We start from the raw sequence: 27,566 nt of genomic DNA on the forward strand, positions 1-27,566 counted from the left end.
ATAAAATAGTCAGCTTGTCTAACACCAAGTATTCTGTCATCGGTTTTTATATTTCAATTACTTTACATAGCACTATAATAGAAACATATCAAAGTTTCCATAATTTACGTATATGAGTTTGCAAGATAGACCAGGAATTAAATGTAATAGGGCCTGCAGCGATCAGAACCAGTCGCATGGTGGGTCGCAGTTTTCCTATATTATAATGAACATTGAGCAGAAACTACTTGAATAAGATAATTTTTTTTAGATATTTTTGTGCGGCACAAAACATTATTCGTAAAGAATTGTTATCTGATGACTGAAGCTATTACCATGGACAAGATTCACAAGAAGTAGTAGATGGTAGTCTTGTTATATGCACTTTTTGGAAAACAAGAAAAATTGGTATTGTAACTGCTTCCGGTACAATGCTAAATATGTTTGTTAGTGTTCAAGTTGACCTTGTACCGAACGCAACCAACTAATGGCTTTGACGCTATAAAGCTATTTCAATTTGAGGTTTTAGACTAAGAATTTGTGATATCTTCTAAGCTCTAGAATCAATCAGTTTTTGTAAAAAGTAAAAAAATTTCCAGTGATGTCAATTGTGCTATTTGTATAAAACAAAAAACACATCGGCAGGACAAAAATGGATGAGGAAGTGTAATAAATCTCGCGTAATGATGAGAGGGTTTTGTAGTATATACCTGTAGTATGTAATTAACTCTCTAGATAGTTAATTACATACGTACGTGCAGTCTTGGCTAGTCCTCGTATTAAGATAGCGCCTCTCGCATCTCTCGTGAGGCTCCTCCCATCCATAGGTATCATTTCCGGTTGGTTGTAATTATGATACACTACATCCTCCATCAAAGATGTCTCTTTAGCCAATAGGTGCCAACATATCTATAACAAATAAAATAACAACCCGCAGCAGTACCATAATTCTCAAGTCATATACATAGGCACAAAACACAAATAATTACATATCGCTCACCCTCCAAATTTTTTTCTTTGCTCTTTTTAATTATAACAGTTACAGTCAGTGTTAGCTACACATGTATATGATATTTAAAAGTTCGGCACCTGCACACCAATATCCTATTTACAGCGAATGTTAGATACACATATAAACAATATATTTAATTTTGGTGCCTACACACCAAGATACTCGAGACAGGCGGTGCCTACACACCCACCTACACGGACTTACAACGTATCCTCGAGGTATCCAATGTTTCCTGGTTGATATCATTAGCTCGATGTATTTCTCTTTGCCAATCTTCAACTATTCTGGCATCAGGATGTAATCCATCTGAGAGGTACTCGTCTCTAAAGACATACCTTCCCCTCCGTCTTGTAAACACTACAATTTTCTGTGCATGTAAGGTGTTACACTGTCGTTACTGAAATTAAAATCCACGATGTCCCTGTTTTCGATTACAGTCATACTTTTTATTTTGGTGGTTAATGACTGAAATAGGTTACGACGGCTAGCATCGATAGTTACCCCTCTGTGCCCGTTATATCTTGTGAAGCACATAGGACATACCGTGCAAATAACAGGGTGAATCCTATACAGTGTGAGTAACCGTAACCAGTCTCTAAATACAAATGACACAGTGGATAGTGTTCTACGGTTGCGAATATAGCATTCCGTAGCACCTCTCTTACGGACAAGTTTTGAAAATCTTACGAGGCCAAAATGTATATACACGTTAGAATTTTCAATTTTCCTACTAGGATCAAATACATATGTGATTAATTCATCCCAGTCTGCCCCAGGTATGCTGATCAACTCCCATGCAGGATCCGACTATCCTCGAATTATGGATTTTTCTAACACAAGGGTATTCATATCTAAAATAAATATAATATAACCTAAATGTGTTACAAATTTAATCTCTGCACCGGTTTAGACGTTCCGCCAGATTTAGTTCGTACTGCATTTGTCGTTTTTATGACCGTGCTCTGAACCATTTCGAAATACGTCATTTTTAGTTGTTTGTCAATGTTATTTGGCGACAACGTCGAATCGTTTTTCTGTTTTACCAGATTTTTTTCTGGAATTCGTGTCGGCTGTGCAACCTCAGGTACAGTGTTTCCAGAGCTCTCCTTTGACCTTTCGGGGCTCGTTTCCACTATCCCTGGTGCCTGAGCACGGGCTACTTGAGGCCTATTCTTTTGAATCAAGTTCTGTTGTTTGTTAACAACCACCACTTCCCGACCTTGTGCTGCAATCACCGTTGCAGGTGCTGGTGCCCTTTTTCGGTTTATGCTCTACGACTTTCTGACCAGCAGCGATCGGGCTTCTATCTCTAGCAGCGTGTCGATTATAGTTGGTTCCTTGTTTCTCTCTTTGGTCTCTCTCAAAGGTCCTTAGTCTACCAACGTCAACTTGCTTACCCGTCATTATGCCCATTGAGTTCATAGATTAATTAAACAACAATTGGGCAGGCGAATATCCATTAGCTAGAGGGGAGTCCCTATATGCACAGAGTGCTGCTTGTATGTTAACATTCTTGTTCAACAATGACTCAACCATTTGAACTGCCCTCTCTGCCTCCCCATTGCTATGGGCACACTTGGACGCACTCGTGATATGTTTAATGTCCCATTTGGTCACAAACCTTTTGACATTTTAAGCCTTAAACTGTGGACCATTATCATCATGATTGTGTTTGGAGCCCTAATCATGCAAAACAGTTTTTCCAACTCGCGTATTATCGGTCTTGCTTCCGTTGAGTCCTTTAACTCATGTACTGAGATGTATCTACTATAGTAGTCCACAACTAACATGTAGTCTATTCCCTCATGTTTGAATAAGTCTATGGCAAGCCTCCACCATGGCTTTTCTGGAAGTGGTGTACTTATAAGAAGCTCCCTCGGTTTCCTTTGAAGCCCTTCCCTGTCAAACTCTTCCTTTGACAATCCATCCCTTGCCACTTCCCAGATATCTTTGCACATACCAGGCCACCATACCACTTTCGCTGCTCTCCGTACACACTTGGTCTCTCCTTGATGCCCGGTATGTATTTCTTGTAGAACTCTACTTCTTTTTAACTCCGGAATGAAGACTCTATTTAGATAAAAAAGTACTCCATCAATCGATGTCAGGTAGTCTCTGAAAGTATAGAAAGGTTTCAGCATTTTCGGGACCTCTTTACCCGATGGCCAACCCTCTATCATAAACTTCTCCAACAGCCTCCCGACATCGTCTTCCAAAAGTCCTGCTTTTATCCTGTTTAGCCTACCTGATGAAATCTGTAAAGAGTCCAACAACTGAAATACTAGGCTGGAGTCCTTCAACTCCCCAATAGTGCATTCATCCAACATTGGCGACCTTGACAGGGCATCAGCTAGCACCAACTTGCTCCCCGGAGTGTATGTTATTTTGTAGGTATAGTTCATCATCCTTAGTCTGAATCGCTGAACTCTAATTGGGAGTTTAGCTAGTTCCTTTTCGCCCAGGATTGCTAACAATGGTCTGTAGTTTGTTTCAATGATCATCTCCTTGCCTGCTACGTAGCAATGGAACTTGTTACATGCCCAGCATATTGCAAGCGCCTCCTTCTCTATCCGCAAGTACCTTTTCTCAGCAGAAGTAAACGCTCGGGAAGCATAAACCACCGGCTTCCACTCTCCTTTTACTCTCTGCAATGTAGCAGCCCCTATTTCATATGCTGAAGCGTAAGCAATGATCATTGTCTCGGCTGACACTATGGTGTCAACACGGGGGTGGATGCCAGTATGCCTTTGAGCTCTGCAAACTGTTTCGCTTGCTCAAAACCCCAATTACAGTCAGAATCTTTGCCCAGCAATTGGCGCAAGTGGCTCGTTTTGGTGTCTAGCAACGGAGAGAATTTTCCTAAGTAGTTCACAACTTCAAAAAACCTATGCAACTCTGTTCAGTTCGTTGGCATTGGAAAGTTAGCTATGGCTCTCATTTTCTCTGGATCTGCGTGTATTCTTGATTCATCAATGTGTCTAAGGAGTCTTACCAAATTCACATTTTGAATCATTCAGCGTAACTCCAGCTTGTTGTAGCCTCAACCATAGTTCTCTTAATCTCTCATCATGCTGATACTTAGTGGAGTCATGCACCAGAATGTCATCCACCTGGCAGACGATCTCAGTGATTCCATTTAAAATTTTTTGCATTTCTCTTTGAAATATCTCTGGCACAGAGCTAATCCTGAACGGTAACCTCTTGCAAATATACTTTCCAAAAAGAGTAATGAAACAGGTCAATCTCTACGCTTCTGAGTGCAACTTCATTTACCAGTAACCGCAATTTGCATCCAATCTACTGAAGATCTTAGAGTTTCCTGGTTCACTGAGGGTTTCCAGTGTGTTAGGCAGTGGGTGAAATTCACGTTTCACCGCTTTATTTAGTCTTGTGAAGTCTATACACAGTCGTAACTTCCCACTCTTCTTCGGGACTACAATGCACGGGGCACACCAATCTGTTGGTGCTTCCATCTTTTCGATGACTCCTAGAGATTCCATTTTCTGCAGTTCCTCCAACAAGGGTTACCTCCCTGCCGCAGCCACCTTCCGAGGACACGCTGCGTGAAAGGCAGTACCGAGTCATTCAAAACAAATTTCGCCTCTGTTTCCATTGTACCTAGTCCTTTAAACAGTTTAGGAAACGCAGACATCCAATCTGTATCTAGGTGATCATTGTCCACAGAACCTAGAAGCCTTAAACCTGATACAGCTGGCTTACCCAGTAATGGCATCACAAGATTTCTCACTATATACACTCGTTCTTGTATGATATTAGACCCTGCCATTATGGCTGTCTCCGCTATTCCCAGAACTTCTAAGTTGTGATTACCCACCCCTTTCAGCATTTTATCAGTGGACTGAACAAACGACACACAATGTTTTAGTGACTCAGGGATAGCTGTAACCGCAGCGCCGGTGTCAAGTTTAAAAGTCACAGGGGTTGAGTTAACTTTGGTATCCACAAGCCATGCTTTAGAGGTCTCTGTAATGACACTAGTATCTATGCAATCATGGCCTAGTCATTCCGACTCCGATCCTAAATATAGGCCACCTAGCTAGGTTTTTTCGTCCACTACTTCATCTGCTGCACGAGCTTGTGATTGTCTTCCTTTGCATACTGCAGCTTCGCTATAATGCTCCTTAATTTTACATGCAAAGCATACAGCATTCCTTGTTGAACATCTGTCCTTTGTGTGCACCTGCCTTCTGCTGCAGTATGGGCACTTTTGTTTTGCCCTGGTGCTGTTTCGGTTCTACTCTTACTGAACCCTCTCAGTTGTCGAGCTCCGACTTCCTCTAAATTGTCACTTGCTGATGCGTTATTGCTCATTTGTAATGCGGACGAATTGTGAGCAACATATTGTTTGGCCTTTTAAATCGCTTTGTGGGGAGTCAAATCGTCTAGGTCAATGAGGTACTCACACAGTTTTCTATCGTTCACCTCTACTACTACCCTGTCACGAATGAGTTCATCTTTCATATTACCATATTCACAATACCCTGCCTGTGTCTGGACCTCAGTGATAAACTGGTGAATGGATGAACTTCCCTGTTTCATATCATTGAACTTGATTCTCGCAAATTACATTTTTAACCGGTTCAAAATGTGCTCCAAAACATTTTATTACATTGTCTAGAGTCTTTCTTGTCTCATCTTTACTGTCATCAAATGTGAACTGGTCGTATATTTTTATGCTGTCCGACCCCATCAACATTAACAGATTAGCTACCCTTTCCTCCCCTGACATAGCAGAGTACTTTTTGGCAATTTTAACAACAGCAAACTGTGACTTGGATGTTTTCCAACTCGCAGACAAGCCACTGCCGTCTTTGAAGTTCAAGCATTGTGTAAACCTATCGTCTTGTGATTCTGCCATGTTTATGTTGTGCAGTATATCCCTATTACTCTAGTGCTATTGGGTCCAGCAACCCAAGCAACAGTAGCAATTCAAATGTAGCAATGGAACACACAGACACTATACTCACAATGGTTACAACAAACCACTGTACAATGACAATGAACAAGCACAATATGTGAATTCCTGCAAGTTCAACAGCTTAATAAACTACAGTCCGTGGTTTATTCTCACAAGGTTCCAACAAACCAATAACACTAGTAGCTACCAAGCAATCAAAGCTGCTGAATTCCCAATGTACAATAGTATTACACAAGGTTCGTATATTCTGACACCATGTAGTATATACCTGTTGTATGTAAGTAACTCTCTAGACAGTACGTGCAGTCTTGGCTAATTCTCATATCAAGATAGCGCCTCTCGCATCTCGCGTGAGGCTTCTCCCATCCATAGGTATCGTTTCCGGTTGGTCGTAATTACGATACACTACAGGTATGACCTCTCGCTAACAACCAGTTAGCCAGAGGCAAAACTAAAAATCTGTTCCCTTAAGCAACATACTTTTGCTACAAACCAGGTCACGACAAAGAATCTTTGCCCACTACACTGCACCATTATCATTGTATATAGCGAAATACTATGACATGGCAGAGAGCTCTTGGTAGGTTATTGTTAACTGAAATCTGTTTAGTTAGTTCTATTTGCATTTTATGGTTTCATTTTTTATACTTATTTTAAACTGCAATCTTTTTGGTGTAGCTTAACCATACATCTATACCATGATAGATTATTTAGCACTACTTCTGTAATTAACAAACTAACTGGTTGCATGTTTGTTTGTTTTCTCTTTTATTAATACTAGTACATGACAGTCTCACGTGTTGTGCGAGATTTTCATGTGTAATAACTGCGCGCACAATTTCTCACTGATGTGGAAAGGTGGTTGAGTGGTGCAGTTAGTTGCCTGCTTACCGTGGAATTTGAATATTTGGGTTCGATTCCCGGATGAGACCATCTTTTTTCTAAAGCTTATTTTTATACATGTACAATCTAAAGCCTCAGGTTTGATTCCTGTGAGCTAATCTTTTTTTAACGCTCTTAGCATGGCTTTGGACAGATGGGCGAACATGACTGTTATTATAGTAAATATTTTCTTGCAGCTGTCTCTAAAAAGTGAAGCTTTCATATATATGTAGTTTGTATGGTTGCCAGATCTTGAGAAAGAAGCTTTTAGCTGAGAACAGCAGTATTCGCTAGCATCAGAGATAGAATCTCATTAACTTGTCACATTAGAATGTTCAAACGCTTCACCTATTTGACTATAAAATACAAAACGTTTCAGCTGCATTAAATTTAAATCATATATATTTTAATTCTTTCAGGGTTTTTGGCTTTGAGATATTTTCTGAAAACTGTCCTATTTCTATTTTATAGACTCAGCTTATGAATGCCTAAACAGATTTTCCTGTGTGTTGATTATAGTCACTGGATTTATTATGTAATTCTTTTTCAATCCACTTCTGCATTATTATGTAATTATAATGTAATATGTAATTATCATGTAACATTATTATGTAATTATACAATTATTATGTGCATGATGCTAGTTTCATTGTATAGTCTTTGCTAGACATGTATAGTAATCAGCTGGGATTTACTGTAAGGCAATTTACTATTCCACGTTTCACTGGCTGTATGAAATTCTGTTATGTTCCTCTACGAATAATAACGCAAGATGTGGTTTATTCACTCTCATAATATGTATTGCACTGTTGCCTTCCAGACCTAGTTTATATAACCATTAGCTATGGCTATCTAATAAATAGCTAAACAAAAGCATAACTTGTATTAAAATATTTAGCTATATTAGAATAGATAGAGCAAAGTTAGCTTGATTTCAGCTTTATGTTGGCAATCTATCAAATGCAAACACCAGTTATCATAAACATGCTGTCGCCTTTTGAGCAAATATCTTACTCTATCTTTCCAGTAATTTTCTAGGTTACATGTGCTTCTTTTGAGAAGGAACAAGTTTAACAGCTTTATTGTTTCCATTTGTTATTTCATATATTTTACTTGTTATTTGTTATAAAGTCTTGCGTGATCTTGGCTGATATTTTATGGATAAGTGTACAAAATACCAATTATGCACACGCTATTGTGTGTATTAAAATTTTGAAATGTCTTAAGTCATACAAAACATAGCCTTTCAGTTCAGCATAAATGTTTACTCATTGTAACAATGTCTTGTGAGTTGCTCTGTCTAGGGTTATATATCTTGTGTACTGCGCTGTGCTGTATAGTGGTTTCAGTGACATTTTAACCCGACTTTACATCTTTGCTTTATAAAGACTTAGGCAATAACCTTGTTTATTTCTAACTGCCTTGACAGTTCTTAGGAATTCAAATTTCAGTTTTTTTCAACATTTTTGATAGTTCTCATCAGATAATACAAGGAAATTTACTGCTTTCACGAATCTAGTTGAGTTTTATTTAATTTTTATATAATGATTAGAGATCTAGTTGAGTTTGTTGAGATTCCAGATAAAAACCATATTAATTTTTTTTGTATTTGTTGTTAAATAATTCAAATTTCATATAATTCATTTAAAATATGTGCAATCTTCATAAGAGTTATAATAAAGTTAAAAATAACTGGGGTGTCCGAAGTGGGTGTCAGAAAAGTGTCACCATGGTGTCTCTTTTCTGACACCCCAGTGACATGTTATAACAGGTAGTGCAGTATATAGATTTTTCAATTAAAAGTATCAGGTAAACATTTTGACTGGCTAGTGTAGTATTGTACCAAGGTGAGCCTTCATCATTTCTCTGTTTAGTTATGGACAAGTATCTGGTGTTCCTATTCGTCCTTCCTTTGTTCACACTGGTTCATGCAGACACACCGGCTAACTGCTCGTACAGTGACATAGTAGGCAGATGGCTAATTTATGAGACGGCTCGAGGCAATGATAATTCTATTGAAGGTTGCATGAATGCAACTCAAGGTCAGTGAAGAGTCTGATAGGTTGCAAACTATTTTGCTAGCTGGCAGTGAATGATTTCAAAATATATATCATTATTGGCTGTTGCCTGTTTGGCTGTTTGTGTGTCTGGTCGCTTTTCTGTCACAAAAGGCAGAGAATAAAGGTTAGCAAAATTACTTTAAGATTTCTAGGCTTATTAGCTCAGTGGCTGGAGCGTCAGTCTAATAAGCTGAATGTTATGGGTTCAAGTTCCATATTGGCCAATCTTTTAGTCATCTCAATAATTGCATGTATAGGCTTTTGGGATTTAGTATAAATTGGCACATTTAAAACAACTGCTATTGTAACACTAAATTAGAAGGCTATGACATCCATACTGCAGTATATAGTTTCAGACAATTTAACATTGATGAAAAAATCCCTCTTTATTAACAACGAATCTGTGTGTCCGAAATCTGAAGTGGAGCTGATTTCAGTTAGAAGGAATTGTGATACAATTTGCAATCTGTCTAATGAACAACACTCGTTCAAAACCGAATCAAATATACATGTCAATTACGGGGCATTATATTACATATTACAGCGCCATAGTTTTATTTTTTATTAATAAGAGTTAAAATCATTATTAAAAAATTCGTTTAAACTTTAAACGTGTATCTGTTTTTGTTTCTTTTAGAACTTTGAAACACTTTGAAAATTATATAAGACACCTCTACTAACAGACTATATTGGTGTAGACTGCTAAAGGTTTTATGGTTTCACAAAACAAAATGCAGTGTGTTATTTAATTTTACAAAAAGACATTTATTTGATATATATATTTATTTAAAGCCAACTGGTAAAAGAAATACATTAGTGATGAAATCACTTCATATTAACTATGCTTGTTTGTAAAGCAATGATTTATAATTGTCACCTAGCAAATTATTTATGTAATTTAGCATCTCTCTAGTTGCAAGTTAAAAGTGATGGAACAAAGGCTAATAAAAATTGTTTCAACGTTTTCCTTTGACTTAAACGTTTGCTGTACAACATAAGATGAATATATGTTGTTATGTTTGAGGCACTCTGTGTTTAGCGTATCTGGATCTGCTGTAGTTAGTTAATGAAAACTTAGCAATACTTCATGATTATACGGGTAGTTGTACGGATGTAACAAAGAAACATTTCTCATCTTTTACATAAATATTATGATTATAATATAAATACATAATGTAATAGCTCAATGGAGTCCTGAAATTATTATTTTTTGAAACTTTATAACTTTCAATCTACAAGCTTAAAATATTGAGTTGGTTTATCTACATTTTGCCTATAAAATACTTCCAATATATGCTTTTGTTCCAGATACTTCATAAGGCTTCAAAATATATTATTTGTTATTGTTATGTCTGGTTTTTCTTTCATTTGTTTACTTTTTTGTTTACTAAACTTTACTAAAATGATTTTTAAAAATTTCGATATTTTATGTTGAAAATTAATATATATGTTGAGCCAAAGATTTGTCTAAAGTTTACATTGTCTTTAAAGGTATGTATGTAAAGGCGATCATAAACTGAGTTTTGACAGTACTAATCAGGGGTGAGAGCAAGAGTAATAGAGCTGCCATATTGTCGGGCTACACAATCACACAATCATTTTTTATTCTAAAATGTAGAAAAGGAAACGTTCACTATGTTATGTTGGCTTGCTCAACTGTCAGCCAATCCGTGAAAATTGTAAATGAAACATGCACTGCTAACTGCTGGTCTTTTTAAAGAGATTTTAGCCTTAGAATCTGTCATGAAATCTGCTCATTCCACAAGCCAACTGATTGAATTTCCTAGCATGTTTTTATCAATTAATCCATATTTATCTGACTATCTGTTTACAGTAACAGCAACTTGTGCCACACTCTATACAATTATTTATCCTCATTTATCTTGCAAATCTTGTGTGCAAAGCGATTACATTTATCAAGCTTGTGGTGGGTTGCAGATATGGTTATGAAACGACGGATTGAATTGCGATTCCCTGATACAGCGTCGGATGAGTTTGGAAATCACGGATTTTGGACTTTGATTTATAATCAGGTGAAAAATTAAAGTAGATTATTAAAAATAGTATTGGGTGTGTTTGTAATAAGCATGGTGGGAGATATGTACCTTGCTACGTACTCGTTAAAAATGCCAGTAATATTTCCCAAAATAATGGCCTGTTACAAAATGATTTAACTAGACTAACCTGGTTATCATTTTATAGAAAATTCTTTGCTTTTTAACCAAACGTGCATGTAGAGCCGTTGCTAAAATATTGCTGTACACCACGGGTGATACTAGTTGGCCTCACAATAATTTCTGTATCACGAGTTGTCTGCTCTTTTGAAATAGCAGTATTAAAAGATGAGAAGGTAAGCCTCAATTTTGTGTTTGGTAGCTGGGGATTCACAGTTGCTGTTGCAGAAAGACTACCTTATGGGTGATATACTACAGAGTTACGCATATTTATGTTTGGAAACCTCTGCCACCATGGGTGATCCGGGTGTCTCTGGGTGACCGTAGTTGTCTGACCCTTTTGCAAAACAGTTTGTAGCATTTTTGTGTGTGAATGGTTGTATATCGAGTGTGTAGTTACAACAATTCAATTCTGTTAGAATGTAAGCTATTTGATGCTTGTGTAGCTGCTATGATCGCTGATCTACCTGCTGTCAGAGGGTCACTAGATTTAGGTTACTTGACGCTTTTTAACTAGCTTATGTTCTTTAAAAAAAGAAGGGACATCTATCACAATATTAGTGATTGATAGTTGGCTAACAAAACGTGCTTGATGAGCTTCTACCGAACAGTCACAGCTTTTCACCTAAAACTACCTAATTTACATTCTTATTTGCTCAGAGAATTTACTACACCGCGATGAAGTTTTTCCGATTTTAATGTTGAATCTGAAATCTGCTAAAATTTGGTGCAGGCTCATCTTTGGAACATTCCATGTAGCAAGAGCTATTATATGCTCATCATTTATGACCAGTTTATAAATGAACTTAATTCTGATGAACTAAATGTGTCTATATGTTTTTTGTTTAAAATACTCAAGTCAGATCTGCAATCTGCTTGACCATCTATTACATTCCTACTTTCCAAAAACCTGCTACACCTGAGAAAAGACACCAACATAGTACCAATTTACATTATAAAACAGAGTTATGTAATAAGAACTTTTTCTTCCAGTACACATGATTTACTTTTTTTATAATATTTTGTCTCAGGTTAATTTGCTTTAAACACCGGTGACGATAAAGTACATATCTACTTATATTATTTTATGGAACCATTGCTCATCACAAACTGTATTACATCAATATTGTCGTCTCCATAGACTTGGTACCAGCAAAGTTATAGACAACCTTGGTGCCGGTATATAAACCTGAATTAGTTTATTATTATCTAAGCTTATCAACACTGATATGTGTGGGCAGTCTGATTGCTTCATATTGCTGTCCATCTGCTGTTAACCTTCTGCTAAAAGCAGAGGTTATTTCTATGTTGTCAATATTGTTTACAGGGATTCGAGATCAGCGTTGCCGGTCGTAAATATTTTCTGTATTCTGCTTACGATTCATCAACCAATCAGAGCGTCTGCGGTGATACAATGGGTGGATGGTGAGTGAGAAGAGTAGTACACTACTGGGACGATTAGATGTCATGCATGTTTGCCTGTTATTCTAAGCCTCATGAAATCCAGTGTTTGTCTACCTATTCAGTTGGTGCGCTAATTTTTATACTTTGGAGTTGTCTATCTAACGTAATGTATACCAATGTAAGGTTTTACATGAAATTGACTCTTATTGTTGCCCCACTCATTGAATGCTTGATATGCTGATGGTATTCCAAATATTCTGATATGGAATTGTCCACCCTTGCAACTTGGGAATATTCCAAATTAGCAACTTTTTCGTTTTAAATTACTTAATTAAACAAGTTTGTGACAAACTATTTTATTTAATAGAGTCTTTTTGCTAATTTGCTAATACCAAAAAATGTTCTCTCCGATTTGAGCTGAAACGCTGTTTTTTGGGCTTTTTCAGAAATGAGAATTTAATTGCATTTGAACATTGTTATTCCAAGGACATATATTCACTTGAATATGAACACTGTTAAAATATTTTTGAACATGTTCATGTACTAGTTAGTTATCAACATGTTCAAGTAATAGAAATCTCTGGTGTCGGATTCTGATTGGTTGTTTTCTAGGTTTGTTATTTAAAGGTGAACTTACACAAATTTTCGTAGATTTTACCAGAAAGTATCAGTATTTTTTTATGTTTTAAGACTGTTTTTGATGTTTGAGGTGATCTGAATGCCAGGATGTTTCAAGATTAAAATCAGCAAAACTTCATCTCGATTAAAACCCTGAAATCAAGCAAAAGTGTGATTATGACATCAATAGTCACAGAGACTATCAGAATGAACACGTGTAATGCTGTAACTTGAACGCAATAGCCGATATCAGCTATAGCGATGATAGCAAGTAGTGATGTTATTTCGGCACATATTTTCTTCTGAGTGTTTTAGCCATGATCAAGTTTTGTCAATTTTAATCTTGAAACATCTTAGCAGTCAGATCATATCTTACATAAAAAACAATCACAAGTGATGGAAAAATACCGATACTTTTGGATAAAATCTACGAAAATTTGTATAAATCCATTTTTAAGTAAACTTTAGCTGGAAACAGTGAGTACCCTGTTGTATCCTGTAGCCTCGTATGTTATAATAGCACAATCATATAGTGTAATTTTAACCTTTTACTGTTTTGAGAACTGACAATTTAATTATGTTTGAGCCGGTATTATTTCATTTTACAAAGACATATTTAGTTTTTATGCATGCCAATATTTATTTAAATATAAACAGTAAAAAAACATAGGTAGTAGAATAAGTAGAAATAAATATATTTAAAGCTAACTGGTAAAAGAAATAGATTAGTGATTAAAACGCTTCATATTGACTATGCTTGCTTGTATAGCAAGGATTTATAATTGGAACCTAGCAAATTATTTATGTGATCTAGCATTTCTCTAGTTGCACGTTAAAAGTGATGGGACAGAGGCTTATGCTTTAATATGAACGTATTTAATGTTATTAGGGCTCACACAGTGAATGGAATGGACTGGTCTTGTTCAGCTGGCCAGAAGTTGTCTTCTATCCGTTCACCATCTCCTATCCTCTACAAAGATACTTCTAGAATGTTCTCTAGAAATACCCATGCTTAGTGAGTAGCTTTTTGTCGGTGTCAGTTTGACACTCACTTTTTGATTTATGTCGGTAAGACGTAATGTATTGTGTGTCATTTTCATCTCATCACTTGTTACAATGTGTCAGTGTTACAACTGTTCATTGCGTGACACAAGCACTTGCTGTTAGTTGTCACTCAATTCATGTTTTAGTAAGTCACTAAAGTACAGAGCCAATGCAGAATTTATTGACACCATCAACAGTGTTCAGAGTTCTTGGAGAGCAACTCATTACAAAGTTTATGAGACGAAGACATTGGGAGATTTACACATGATGGCTGGTGGGCCTAAGTCTAAGATTGCTGGGTAACTATAATTAATGCTATCAATTGTTGATTCGATGATTAAAAACTTGTAATTTTGAAATTAGTTTTAAATCTGAAACAATAATGCAACAGGACTCCTAAAGATTTGAAAAAATGAATGACATAAATTTTTAACCTATAATGGAGATCGCTTATACACTCATAATCTGTAGAGTTTGAGTAGCTCTATTAAAGGTTGATTTGCAACAAAATTCACATTACAGTTATTTGGTATCAAAAGATTCACCATGTCTTACTCTGTTGTGTTGTAAGTGCCACATATGTAGAAATGTGATTACAAGCTCTTAAAAGCTCAAAAACGGAAAGCCGCCGTAGATTGGAATCTCTTTATTTCTCTGACGTAGTCATGAAATTTGGTTATCGTCTTGTCACGTGATGTTTTCTCGTAAATTGAAAGGGCAATAAAAAGCTCAATATATAACTTATCGTAGCACTAGTTTATGACAAACACTTCGGGTTTTACCGAAGACCCGTATCAAATATAGGTGCTCGCTACTTTACAGTTTTGTTTCGGTTTGGTCTAATCGGCAAGTCGTAATCTTATCATGTGACCCATACTTACTGCCAAACAGCGCGAATAATTGCAAGTCGTAATCTGATTATGTAAGCCAATACTTTGCAAATAATTTCTGCAGCATTTTTCGATTATCACAAATGACCAACAGGCTCATCATGATTATCAGACAATGATATGTACTCCTTCAAGGTAAGGTTAAAAAATTAAACGAATTTTTACGGTAAGTTATAAGATATCATTGCTAAAAGTGAAAGCATTAAAATGACGATAAAACAGACGCGTAAGAACAATAGACATGGTTTTATTGAATCCGTGAAGTATATTTGTGAAAATATTTCGACGAATGAGGTTGCATGAAAGTGTAAACAGAAACCATCTAACACAGCTACATCACATTTGAGCCGTTTTGGGAAGGGAATCCAAGCTACGGCGGTCTCGTGTGGCTGCGATTAACTGTTCGTTTTTGAGCTTTTAAGAGCTTGTAATCACATTTCCACATATTTGGCACCTACAACACAACAGAATAAAACATGGTGAATCTTTTGATATCAAATAACTCTAATGTGAATTTTGTTGCAAGTCAACCTTCAACTTCACATGGTAGTTGAAATGTTTAATGTCATACATATTTAACAATTTTTTTACAATTTAGCTATGATTAGGTTATCATTATTTTCGGGCGTCTGCATCATGTTGAATTTATAAATGTGTGATTAGTGAGTCCACTTCATGCTGGTAGTTCTCATAAACAACACTAATTAGTAGCGAGATCAAGTCTTGCAGAGAGTAGACAACTCTTGACAATTTCTTGGTCAGTAAGTCAAGGGTGTGATGAGTGAATCATTATAAGGCGCTTGACCATTGGTTGGTTTTTCCAATACCAAAATAAATAAACAGTTCAAGCAACCATGGGCTAAATGCACATTGAGCACTAAAGCAGGTGTATTTTATAAAATTATTTAAAATTTAAATTTAAAAACTGAGTTAATGAAAAGAAAATCGGCAAAAAGAGTAACGGAGGTTCATATTGAATTATTGATAGGTTCAGTGGTTGAGGTGGTCCATTCGCATCATATTTATATAGTTTATATATAATAATGTAGTATATAACTTATATATTCTTTAATATTGTTGTGTTTGTTTTTAGTTTGTACCAGGTCTTTTTTACAAAACTAATGATCTGAACAATTCTAGGCATCATATATTGGAAATTACTATGTATACCGAGACAAATGTTTCGAAAAAATATCTATGGTTAGGCGATTATAAGCTGAGGTTTGACTGTGCTAATCGAAGGTGAAAGCAAGAGTAATAGAAATACAATAATTTTGGCCTAAATGTTTCATAAGGCTTTAGAAATTTTGATTTAGAAGCATGAGAAAAAAGTTATTCACTATGTTGTCACTTGCTCAATTGTCAGTCGACGGTTGTACATAAATTTTTGTAAAATTTGGTTTTGTAAAATACATGTTTCCGCAATCATTAAATTCGAACAAAATTTGTTTCTTTTAATTTATTTACAGCTTTTACGTTAGTTCTTTCACCTAAATTTAAATATTTAATTAGATTAATTGAAAATATCTTTGTTTTTCTGAATTTTGCCTATTTTTACTTTAATGTTTACTTTAGTATGGATATACATGTAGTGTACAGTGTGAATGGAGCAGTCACTGCTGACCTCAACCATTTTTTATGTTGCAGTCATACCGAGCTAGAATATCAATTCTCTCATATCTCAAATCAATTTTTCCTAAATAAGATACTACGGGTAAATACAAATTAATCTGTTCCCATCCCTTGAAAAAACCTAATAAACACAAGATATTACAAAAACTTGTTTTAATCCACCACCTACCATGATTGCTGATTTGTTTCTCTTGTCATTGGCTATCGACATAGCATTCTAATGCTACGCTGTGTCTGATATTCGAAGACTAAAAATTTTAGCCACTGATTCTACCCATTGTGACTATACTGTATGCTAGACAATCAACTATAAGCAGATATATAGGTATTACCACAATTTTTCAACGAATAAATTTATTATAATATTATGCTGTATCTTATACAACTAGATATTTCTTTAACAAGTCAAAATTTAATAAACCCACTAGGTGGGCTCAGTCAAATCTTACTTGACACGTGTATTATTTCTAATGTAGCTGGATATGCCTGAGCCAATTGAATGCATATTGACTGGTGCTGTTTGCATGATAGCATTAACCTCTGCTTGTCAACGCTTGTGTCACTTGTAAATTCCAGTGTTCCAGACATGGATATTCTCCTTTTGGTCTGACTTGTAACTGCCACATCTAAAAGCATCTACAGTGAAACATGGATAACTCGCCCACGGATAGCTCGAACACATGGTTAATTCGAACAGTTTCTTTGGTCCGTTCCCACGTAATTATAAATTGCTATAGATAACTCGAACTCAACACTGTTAACTCGAACTGTTTTTTCCCAACGGCTACCGAAACGGTTGTTATCGCTTTAGAAAATCACTTTATTCCAAGCCATAGAGGTAAACCTCAACTTTTCGTAATTCATAAGCGTCGTTATTACCACCATCGGCAAAATATTTTTGTCAACAACTTTTCTAACGGTTTGGTGAAATTTGATTTATACCAAACATCCGCTTATATTAGCGATATTATATTAGCGATATTATATTAGTGATCGCCCTTCAGAAGGAAGACAAAGTGAGGTAATCTTTGCGTAAACCTCAAGAAAAATCGGCAAAATTGATCGTGGGTAAAACGCTCAAAAGAAAAAGATGTTTTTTCTTTTGAGCATTTCAACAACGATCAAGCTTTGCCAATGTCAATCTAAAAAACGTCCTGGCAATAACATCACCTCAAACAACAAACCAATCTCAAGTGATAAAAAAATCTCTATATTTTTTGATAAAAACGTTTTAAACTTTACATTAGAAGCATTTAATTTGAAACAAGCCATTTGTGCTTTTGATTTATATTATAGTTTGTACATGTAATGATGTCTTTTCTTTTGGGCATTTCAACAACGATCAAGTTTTGCCAATGTCAATCTAAAAAAACGTCCTGGCAATAACATCACCTCAAACAACAAACCAATCTCAAGTGATCTCAAAATCTCTATACTTTTTGATAAAAACGTTTTAAACTTTACATTAGAAGCATTTAATTTGAAACAAGCCATTTGTGCTTTTGATTTATATTATAGTTTGTATATGTACATGTATCTACTAATAAATAAGTAAATACATGGACTTGTGACAGTGCTCTGATAACTTGAACGCTCTGATAATTCGAACACTTTCGCTCGGTCCCTTGAAGTTCGAGTTATCCATGTTTGACTGTATTTTGCAAATCTTTGCCTAAACTAACAAATAAGGAGTTGTCTTACTACGTGTTTACCTCTTTATCAGGATGGAACAACTTCTTTTTCCCACGTGTTTGCTCATATTTTAAGGAATTAGGCTGTTTCATGGGTTTGTCAATGGTTTTACAAGTTAATAATTGTTTCATTATTGTGGTTTACTAATATTAATTAATTATGGTTTCTTATATTTGTTTACTAGCTTTTAAGGAAATGACACTGTGTCATGTGTTTATGGTTATTCCATGATGTAGGATTCCACATCCTATGAATGAGCCACTGAGTGAGGAACTGAGAGAGAAGTTAAGTTCTGTACCAGATGAGTTTGACTGGAGGAATGCTGGAGGAAGAAACTTTGTATCACCTGTGAGGAACCAAGGTAGGATCTGATACACCTCATAGGCTGCTTTGTTAAAACAGATAGCAGTCTGATATATTACTTTTAGCTATTCCACTTCAGTTTATTTACAGCTCTTTAAAGTCCTACAGTAAATAATTGGTCTTTACTTTTTGCAGAACTGATTAACAATGCGTTTTTGATGGATAGAGCTTTTAGGGATCATTTGTAGCCTGAGGTCTTCAGATAACTACAGGTTCTTTTTACATTGTATTTTACGAGGTCGTAACTATATTTGGATACTAAAGATTTAGTGAAAGAACCTTTTTACTGCTTAAAAGTAGTTAAATCTCCTTTATACTGCTTGCTTTGAGTTGAACTTATTTTAAAGGGGCAAAAACTCCACTTTTGTTGTTTTTGATCATTTTCGTTGCCAGTTTATAGAAAGCTTTGCTCGCCAAGGTTAATATAAAAACTTCCTATTTTGTAGTTGGCCATGGTTTAACTATCTAAACTATGTAACACTTGATATGTTTCCTCGTTTCTTGTATTCAAATAATCCTCCTACATCGAAGAGTAAAGACTATTTGCCTTTTGAGCAAAATTTTTCATATAATTCTAAAAAATTCTTCACTTTTTTCCTTTCTTTAAATTAGCAATTTGCTACTGTGCAGGTCTTTCTACCAGCATCTGTTTCATAGACATCTGAATTCATATTGCAGGCTCTTGTGGCAGCTGTTTTGCCTTCTCCTCACTGGCTATGCATGAGGCTAGACTGAGGATTATGACCAACATGACACAAACACCTGTCTTTTCTACACAAGATATAGTTGAGTGCTGCAGGTATTCTCAGGGTGAGTCATGCTGAACACTAACAAGGGAGCTTGCTTAGTGGTTTTATATATATATATATATTTCTCAAAGTATGTCGTGTATATGTCGGTTTTCCGGCTATAGATCTTAAAATAGATATTCTGCAACGAAGAGGATTGGATCTCGGACCAAGCCGCTCATAAGTCTTACGCCTAGCCCACTGGACTATAGAAGTCGGATTGCTACCCTGCCAATATAAGGCATTACATGAGAGCAATACCTAACTGCTTTACGTTTGACGCGGGTCATAGCATAACGCCGCGAGAAACGGTTCGCTCACATTATTAAACTGGCTAATAGCAAAACTCTCACTACTTCTCATTGTAGCCCCATTGTTTATAAGACAAAAAACTTTTCTCATGATATGTAGTTTGAAAGTTAGAATGGCAAATGTTGTTATATGTTAAATACAAATCAATTTTCTGTCCAAATACTTTTCTATTACACGGGCAACGCCGGGTGGCACAGCTAGTCTATCTATACAGTAGAAACGACTTGCAAAATTAATAGGTTCCGATAGCCGTTTCCTAAGAAGAAAATTTTTAGGTAAAAACTCATTTTACCCTATAAATACCCTAATCTATTTTACAATTTTTTACATTTTTTGCAATTTTACATTTTATTTTACCAAACTCAGACATAATATTTGTATCAATTATAAATAATGGTCAAGATCTAAAAGAATAGGATGTTAAAACTTGATTATTGTATAATAAATGAAAAAAGAAAGAAAAAAACACTAATAACAAATAAAAACTATGATTTGTATGTTTGTTTATTTTTGGTGTTGACTGAAAAAGGAAGGAAGTTGCTCGACGTCAGCCAATGGCAGAGCAACTTAGATGTACCACTTTCAAACTAAGCTGCCCATCTGCCTGAATGGCCTGCAGCACATTTTTACATTTTTGTTTTTGGCCTTTTGTAGGGCTACTTAGATGCATCCTTCATTATTCATAGAAATGTTTCTATTAAAAAGATTTTCATAACTTGAACACTTCATGTTCAGGGTATTTTTTAAGAGAGATTCTACTGTAATATAATGATAGTGTTTATATATCAGACAACTATGGCTTATATACTACATGCTTCTTGATATTAAAATAAACTACTAAATATAGTAATACGCATTTTGCCAAAAATAAATAATCACTAGAAATTAAAATATCATTTTATGATCTTAGCCTGGGGTCTAAATGAAGGTTTTTGGTTATTATAAATTTTGATAAACTACTATGGAATACTAGTAGTATGGACTTGATGAATGACAGAACGTATCGTTGGCTATCTAAAATTTTAGGATATAGTACCACTTCCTTCATCTTATTAGAAATGCTTCAATTCTATGTAAAAAGTTATTTCCCGTCGGTGATTTGTTTTAGTTGAGTTTTTTCAGACAATTCAGTATTTCATTTGAAAAATCTAGAAATATATAGGCATATTATAATTGGTCTTCTGTAGTCGATACGAGATATGCTTGGCCAGGGAGTCGCTGTGGTTTAGTGGTTAGAATGTCGGCTCGTAATCAAAGGCTCGATGGTTCGAGCCACGTTAGTACCTTTGGTGGTATTAGGAAGGGCATCCAACCACAATTGCTCCTTGCCAAATATCATGATAAAATAATCACAATAAATCGTGTACCTGAAAAAAGACCATTTACCGCGGTGACCCATAATGGGAAAGGTCAATAGAAAAGGCAGAACATGAGATAAGTAATGTAAAACCTGCCTTACCATAACCACATTGAGATAAACACAACAAATAAAAAATAACGTCATATTAAAAATCTTTACTAAAATTAGTAGAATTGTGTCTGTCTGTTTGTCCACCTGTCTGAAGCCATAATTGGAGGTTAAAAAAAATATTTGCACTATCCAGGATTCAAACCTGAGACATTCAGCTTTGCTACGTTGCATGCTACCACCTGCCAATCATTGTTCTTCCTGGATTCTAGAAATATGCATATAATTATGCTCTGTGTTTTATTCACCCACCTGATTATCTCTCACGACACATGCTGCCTGTGTATTAGTGTTAAATGATACAAGTTGTCTGATTAAAAATTTTTTTCAATTACAAAACAAAGCATTAATATAAATTGTAAAATAAAATTTGGCGCTTACTATGTACATGTATAACAGCAAAGATCAGAGTAGCATTCTATTGGTCAATAGTACAGCATCCGGTGTTAGTGTTCACTAAAACGAAGTGGAACCATTTTCAACAACAAAGTAAATGTGTTATTGTTATTTTGCTATATATTTTTACCATTTTTGTTATTTGTATTAAATATTCATCTATTAAATAGACTTTTTTATATTTTATAGCAGCAGTTTTAAGAAATAACCATTATTTTATGCCTCCTAAATAACTTGTTAAATGACATCTGATTGGTCAAGTACCATGAGACTACTCTATGTTTGGAAACTTAATGGAAACTACAGTACATGTATCGTTGTCAATCATCTGATCAAACTATGAGTAATTCAATTGCTGAAATAGCCTTATGGCTTTGCTGGCAATTGTAGGGTGCAGCGGAGGCTTCCCCTACCTTGTAGCAGGAAAGTATGCGACGGACTTTGGTCTAGTGCAGGAGCAGTGTAACCCATACACAGGCAAAGATGGAGCGTGTGCTACTGAAGCTTCCTGTCAGAGGACCTTCGGCTTTGACTACAAATATGTGGGAGGATTCTACGGGGCGTACGTTGATTCATTGTTAGGTTTATAAGTGGCTCTATAGCAGAAGTTTTTATTTTATTAGCATACTCAAATAGTAACGAGTAATGAGCAGTTCTATGTGTAAGAATCTAGGGAGTAACTCTATGTCAAGGTGGCAATGCATACTCGTGTGATCTTAGTCCTATGTACAAGGATTTCTATCAGTCGCTCTATGCAAAATGGTGGGAAATTCTATCGATGCACATGTCTATCAGCAAACCTGCCTGGTGGCCAATAGGTTAGTCAATTTGATGTATCTATCTATCCCTGGTGTTCAAAACCCTACTTCGTAACCCAATTTTGGCTGGCTGTATTTATAACTAATCCAGTTTAGGATGTACCTCTGAGTCATTTTATGCATAACTTATTTTTGCCAACTGTCGACATTATTACTACAGTAACTGCAAGTATGACCCTTTCAATTAGCTGTGTGACAGTCCAAGCTTGTCTTTACAAATTCTGTTAGTTATTCTTAGTAATATGAGGGATTGTCATTTCTTTGTTAGCCATACTCTTTACTATAGTAAGAGCTGCCTGTCCGTCTGTCCGAAACCACGCTCAGAGGTTAAGAAATAGATTACTCTGAATGATATTCAAACTCGTGACTTTCAGCGTGGTAGGCCAACACTAGCAATTTTGCCAATTCATCACCTTGGAACCATATTGGAAGTTTTCAGTAATTACATTATTTTTACGACACACTAGACTGTCAGGGTACTAGTAATAATAATTAGGTCTCAAGTCGCTCAAATTTCTTATTTTACTCATGGTAGTCAACTGTGAGCTAGGCTCTGTAATGTACAACTTCACAAGAGTCATCCAAATTGGCAGCGGGAGTGACAGGGCTTTACGGTTTAATTAGCCTTGCGGTCTTACAGAGTTGTCTCACTTTTTAGGGGATTTGAGTTTTATTAAGTTTTAGTCAATCTTTTGCTAATTCATTTCATTTAAAACTCTAAAGTTTCAGTGACACTCTGCCAACCTAGCATAAGCTCTTGAAGCTTTCCAACAAAGGAGATAATAGGAAAATCATAAACTAATTATAACCTAATATTATTAGGCTATTATTAGCCTTGATTATAAACTAACTTGGCCAATACAAAAGAAGTACTCACAGAATTTGAGTAACTTACTTCGTAAGCTAGTTAGCATTCTTTGCTAAAATAATCGTTTCGTTAAATGTGATGATTAACAGTGCTAGTTAATAACTCCAAGCGAGTATTTTAACCAATGTAATGTATATCTTGACTATCACTAATCCCTATGCTTAGTTGGACACCTAGTCTAATTGTTATGCTATCCGCCTCTAGATGTGAAGGTTCTGAGATCAAATCTAGTGCATCTAAGAATTTTGCATCGCTAGATTTTAATCACTGTAATTGGACACAGGGATGGAAACCAAAAAGCTGACAAAAAGACAAACAAACACTGAGATTTATATACACGTATATAGATACAATAGGAAAAGCACAAACCAATTATTTGACATGGAAAAAGAAACTCGAGAAAACATAAGTAATACCCAATTATAATTAATCATTTTACACTGCATAATAGTATATTATATACTATATTGTATTGTGTTATATTTTATTACAGTTTTTAATAGTATTTTGTATTATATTGCTCTTTGTTATAAGTCCTGTATTGTATTATATCGTGCTAATACCCTATCAGTCTAGTATGCTATGAGAGATCATCAGGTGTGCAGATAAAGCACAGAGAGTAAGTATGTGCACAAGTATTCTGGAATAATGCAAGGCAATCGATTAGTGCAAGTGTTAGAGCGTCAAGCTATCAAAATGAGTGTTACGAGCTTAAGTCCTGTTGAAAGTGATTGTATTGGAAGCTGTGTACGTATCCAGCAAAATCAACAGATGTTAAGATATATGTTCTGGTCTTTTATTAATCTTAACACATTGTGCGTCCAAACATATTAGTAGAATATACATGTAAATTGACAGAACAGTTAGAATTATTTTATATATTATTATATTATAATTATTATATTATTATAATTATTATTATAATAATTATTAATTTATTTTATATATTACATTTCAAAGCTAGACAAAAATAAGCAACTTAGTTTTTACTTACCAAAATTACTGGTACTTTTAGAGTTTGATTTAATTAAGAAAACTGGCCAACAGCTTCCTACTAAGGCTTGATTGTTTAAAACTGAACAATGTGTGTACGTTGCGCTTTTCTTCATGCTTTAGCATAGCGTTGCTTTACAAGCCTGCTTGAGTTGCTGCACACAATGAAGTCTTTATCCAATGAGAATGCTGGCTAGCTTTCAACTCCATCCCCTGAGAATGCTGTTAGGTGATGAGAACTCTGTCAATTGTAAATATGACTCGTGATAGATGTAGTGACGATCGTACGCTTTGGAATAGGTTATAGTGAACAAACTAAACAAAGCCCATGTTTGACCTAATAAAAATTCTTCCCAATACTGTGATCTCTCAACCTAAACTCTAACTCTAGGTTTGGACAGACAGAAAGACAGACGTGGCTCTTATTATAATGAATATTTTCATTCGTTATGCGTTTTATTATATTATATGTAGTTTCCAGCCGTATATATTTTGTGTCGTTGAACTAGTTTGACTCTTTGATATAGAAATTTAAAACGGGCTGTAAAAGCAAAGGCTCATGTGTGTAAAGTTCAAAGCAGCTGCGCCATTCGCTCTAACTGGGTTCCCTCCAGCAATTGATGAGCTGAAATGTACAAAGCAGTTCGTTTTCCAAGTGAATATTCACCGCAGGTTAATCCTACGTGTTTCAGTTTTATTATGGAAATAAAACCTGATGTACGAGTTAATCTGTTCTGATATTTGCTTTGTATGTGGAAACCTTTGTATGCAAAAACAAATGTTTTTATAAAAATACATTGTATTTTCTTTAATTCATTCTAAGACCTTAAGAAACATTTACACATAGTTCAAATAATTATATCTAGCATTTAAACAAAGGCATCACATAAAATATGAGAAAACCTAATAGACTTGTAAAAATTAAATTCATAAAGTAATATTCAGTAATTGTTTTTATTGTTACTTTAAAGTGTAAGTTTCACAGTGCATAGTTTTTGATAAGTTAGAGATAGCCGTACACTGCATAACTTGCCCTTTAACTTATACTAGATTTGGTGGAAATTAACGTAATTTACATAATTTTATTATTTCTACACTTTTTTAATTGTTACCAGCTTTTCTGCAAAATCTGTAACGTTGTGAGAAATTCCAGATTTCCTATGTTAGAAATTACCTCGCAAGTCTTGAGACAAATATTTGCTCAAGTGAGAAAAATACTCAGCTAAAGGTCACCACTACAAATATGTTTGGTGCAACTTCACTCTTCATGTGACAAGCGGAGAATTATTGTTCCTACCTTGGTAATCCAATGAGTCATTAGATATCGTCATGCGTAATAGCAATCTGCACAATTATTCTGCAATATAGCAAGGTGATCAAGTGGTGCAGTGCAGTTATATAGCGTTGTTGTTTAAAATACGATTAATTCAAAACCACCTCAAAATGAGTATTTTTCACAATTTTGCTTGTTTTCACTCTAATTGACCTGCTTTATATGTAACATTGCATTAAAACTTAACCGTTAACCAGTGGCCTTTATGTAAGGTTTCGAAGATAAACTTTGTCTAGCCTTCATCTTTATTTTTAGGTGTAATGAGATGCAGATGAAGCTAGCTTTGATGAGGGGACCCTTGGCCGTCTCATTTATGGTCTACAATGACTTCTTTGCCTATAAGGTTAGGCTATACCCATGGCTACCCACCTGTGAAATGCGATTATATGTTGGCCCTCACGGATTTGAACAGCTTACAAATCACGTAGATAGAGGATTGTGGGTACATATATATATATATATATATATATATACCCACAATTGTATATATTATATTATATAATAGTTATATATATATATATAGATCTATCTAGGATATATATCTATATATCCTATATATATAGGTGTATATATACATATAGGATATACAGATTGCGGAACAGATATTAGAGTTTTCCTGCAAAAAATTCTGTCTTTAAACTGCGTTACAGTACCTAAAATACAGTGTTTGTTGTTCCTTGGAGTTGTCGTCTCTTGTTTATGGTTTTTTGTTGGAGAAAACAACTTTTTATGTCCTCCTTTATTTGTGCTACTAGTTGAAATTTCTATGTTAATATGTCCGACTCATCGCCTATTGTTTACTGTTTCATGATTAGGGCGGAGTTTATCATCACGTCGAAGGACTTGAGGACAAATTTAACCCATTTGAAATCACAAACCACGCTGTATTACTTGTTGGCTATGGAGTGGATCCAGAGAGTGGTCCATACTGGTCAGTGAAAAACAGCTGGGGTTCTTCGTGGGGAGAAGATGGATATTTCAGAATCAGAAGAGGAACTGATGAGTGTAGTATTGAGAGCATCGCTGTCGAAGCATTTCCAGTTCTGTAGCCAAGAAACTCAGAGTTTTATTCTAAACTAATAATACGAGTAATGAGCTGATTATTTCACGGAATTATTCTAAATGGCCGATCTTGTTGATGATTTTTCTTAAATGATTTCTATATTTTTAAACTGAATATTTAACCTTAACAACAGACTTTCAAATTTTATAGTTCAACTTTTGATTTCTCACGCGCAGTAATTTTTATATTTTCTTGTGGGCACCTATGACTTTCTGTTAATTGTTTTATCATTGATTACATTTTTAAATATATACTTGTTTCTGATACACCAGACATCCGTTGTAATGAGCCTGTGTCAGTCAATGACTTAAAATATGGCTTTGAGTAGTTCAAACCACATGATTTAGAGTCGTTTGTTTGTCTATCCTATAGTCATTGCAGGTAACAATATGCGTAAATTAACTTGCTCTATCCTCTGACTTTAGAGAAAAAAATTTTTAATGATAGACTAATCTTGTTATTGGTGCTTCTGATAGCAATGGTTTTACAAACTTCTCATGGTTTCTTTCATTCTGTTCTATATTAGATGGATGAAACTATTGATAAACCAGTTTTGAGATTAACTTGAACTAATGGTGTTGTTAGGCAGAGCTGCTTTCAAATGACTTTTTTATGACTCAAATCAAATCATATCCCGCGAACTACAAATCAAATCAAATCCCCGGCCCTTGTCAGCAGATTCGAAAGAAATCAAATCAAGTCGAATCAGCCCAATAACGAATTCAAATCTCGAATCATTTGAGAATGATTTGAAATACTCTTTCAAATTGTTCGCTCAATTGTTGCATAATATGATCAATCTACAGTATAGCTGTAGCGGCGTAGCCTGTACTCCTAT

At 35.2% G+C, this 27,566-nt stretch overlaps 2 protein-coding genes across 2 annotated transcripts in view; one reads left to right on the forward strand and one right to left on the reverse strand.

Annotated features, from left to right (window-relative positions):
- Nucleotides 1–27,566, reverse strand: part of LOC137396947 (arylsulfatase B-like) — a 258,649-nt gene that overhangs the window by 73,910 nt on the left and 157,173 nt on the right. The window lies entirely within an intron of this gene.
- On the forward strand, nt 8,692–27,001 carry LOC137397645 (dipeptidyl peptidase 1-like). Its single transcript, XM_068083944.1, has 10 exons — nt 8,692–8,854; nt 10,811–10,905; nt 12,374–12,471; nt 13,958–14,083; nt 14,259–14,411; nt 18,563–18,687; nt 19,368–19,499; nt 22,044–22,215; nt 25,921–26,008; nt 26,481–27,001. Exons 1-10 carry the CDS (start codon nt 8,839–8,841, stop codon nt 26,712–26,714), a joined length of 1,239 nt encoding a protein of 412 aa, XP_067940045.1. The 5' UTR covers nt 8,692–8,838; the 3' UTR covers nt 26,715–27,001.

Source organism: Watersipora subatra, chromosome 5 (genome assembly GCF_963576615.1).
Source record: "Watersipora subatra chromosome 5, tzWatSuba1.1, whole genome shotgun sequence".
NCBI lineage: Eukaryota > Metazoa > Bryozoa > Gymnolaemata > Cheilostomatida > Watersiporidae > Watersipora > Watersipora subatra.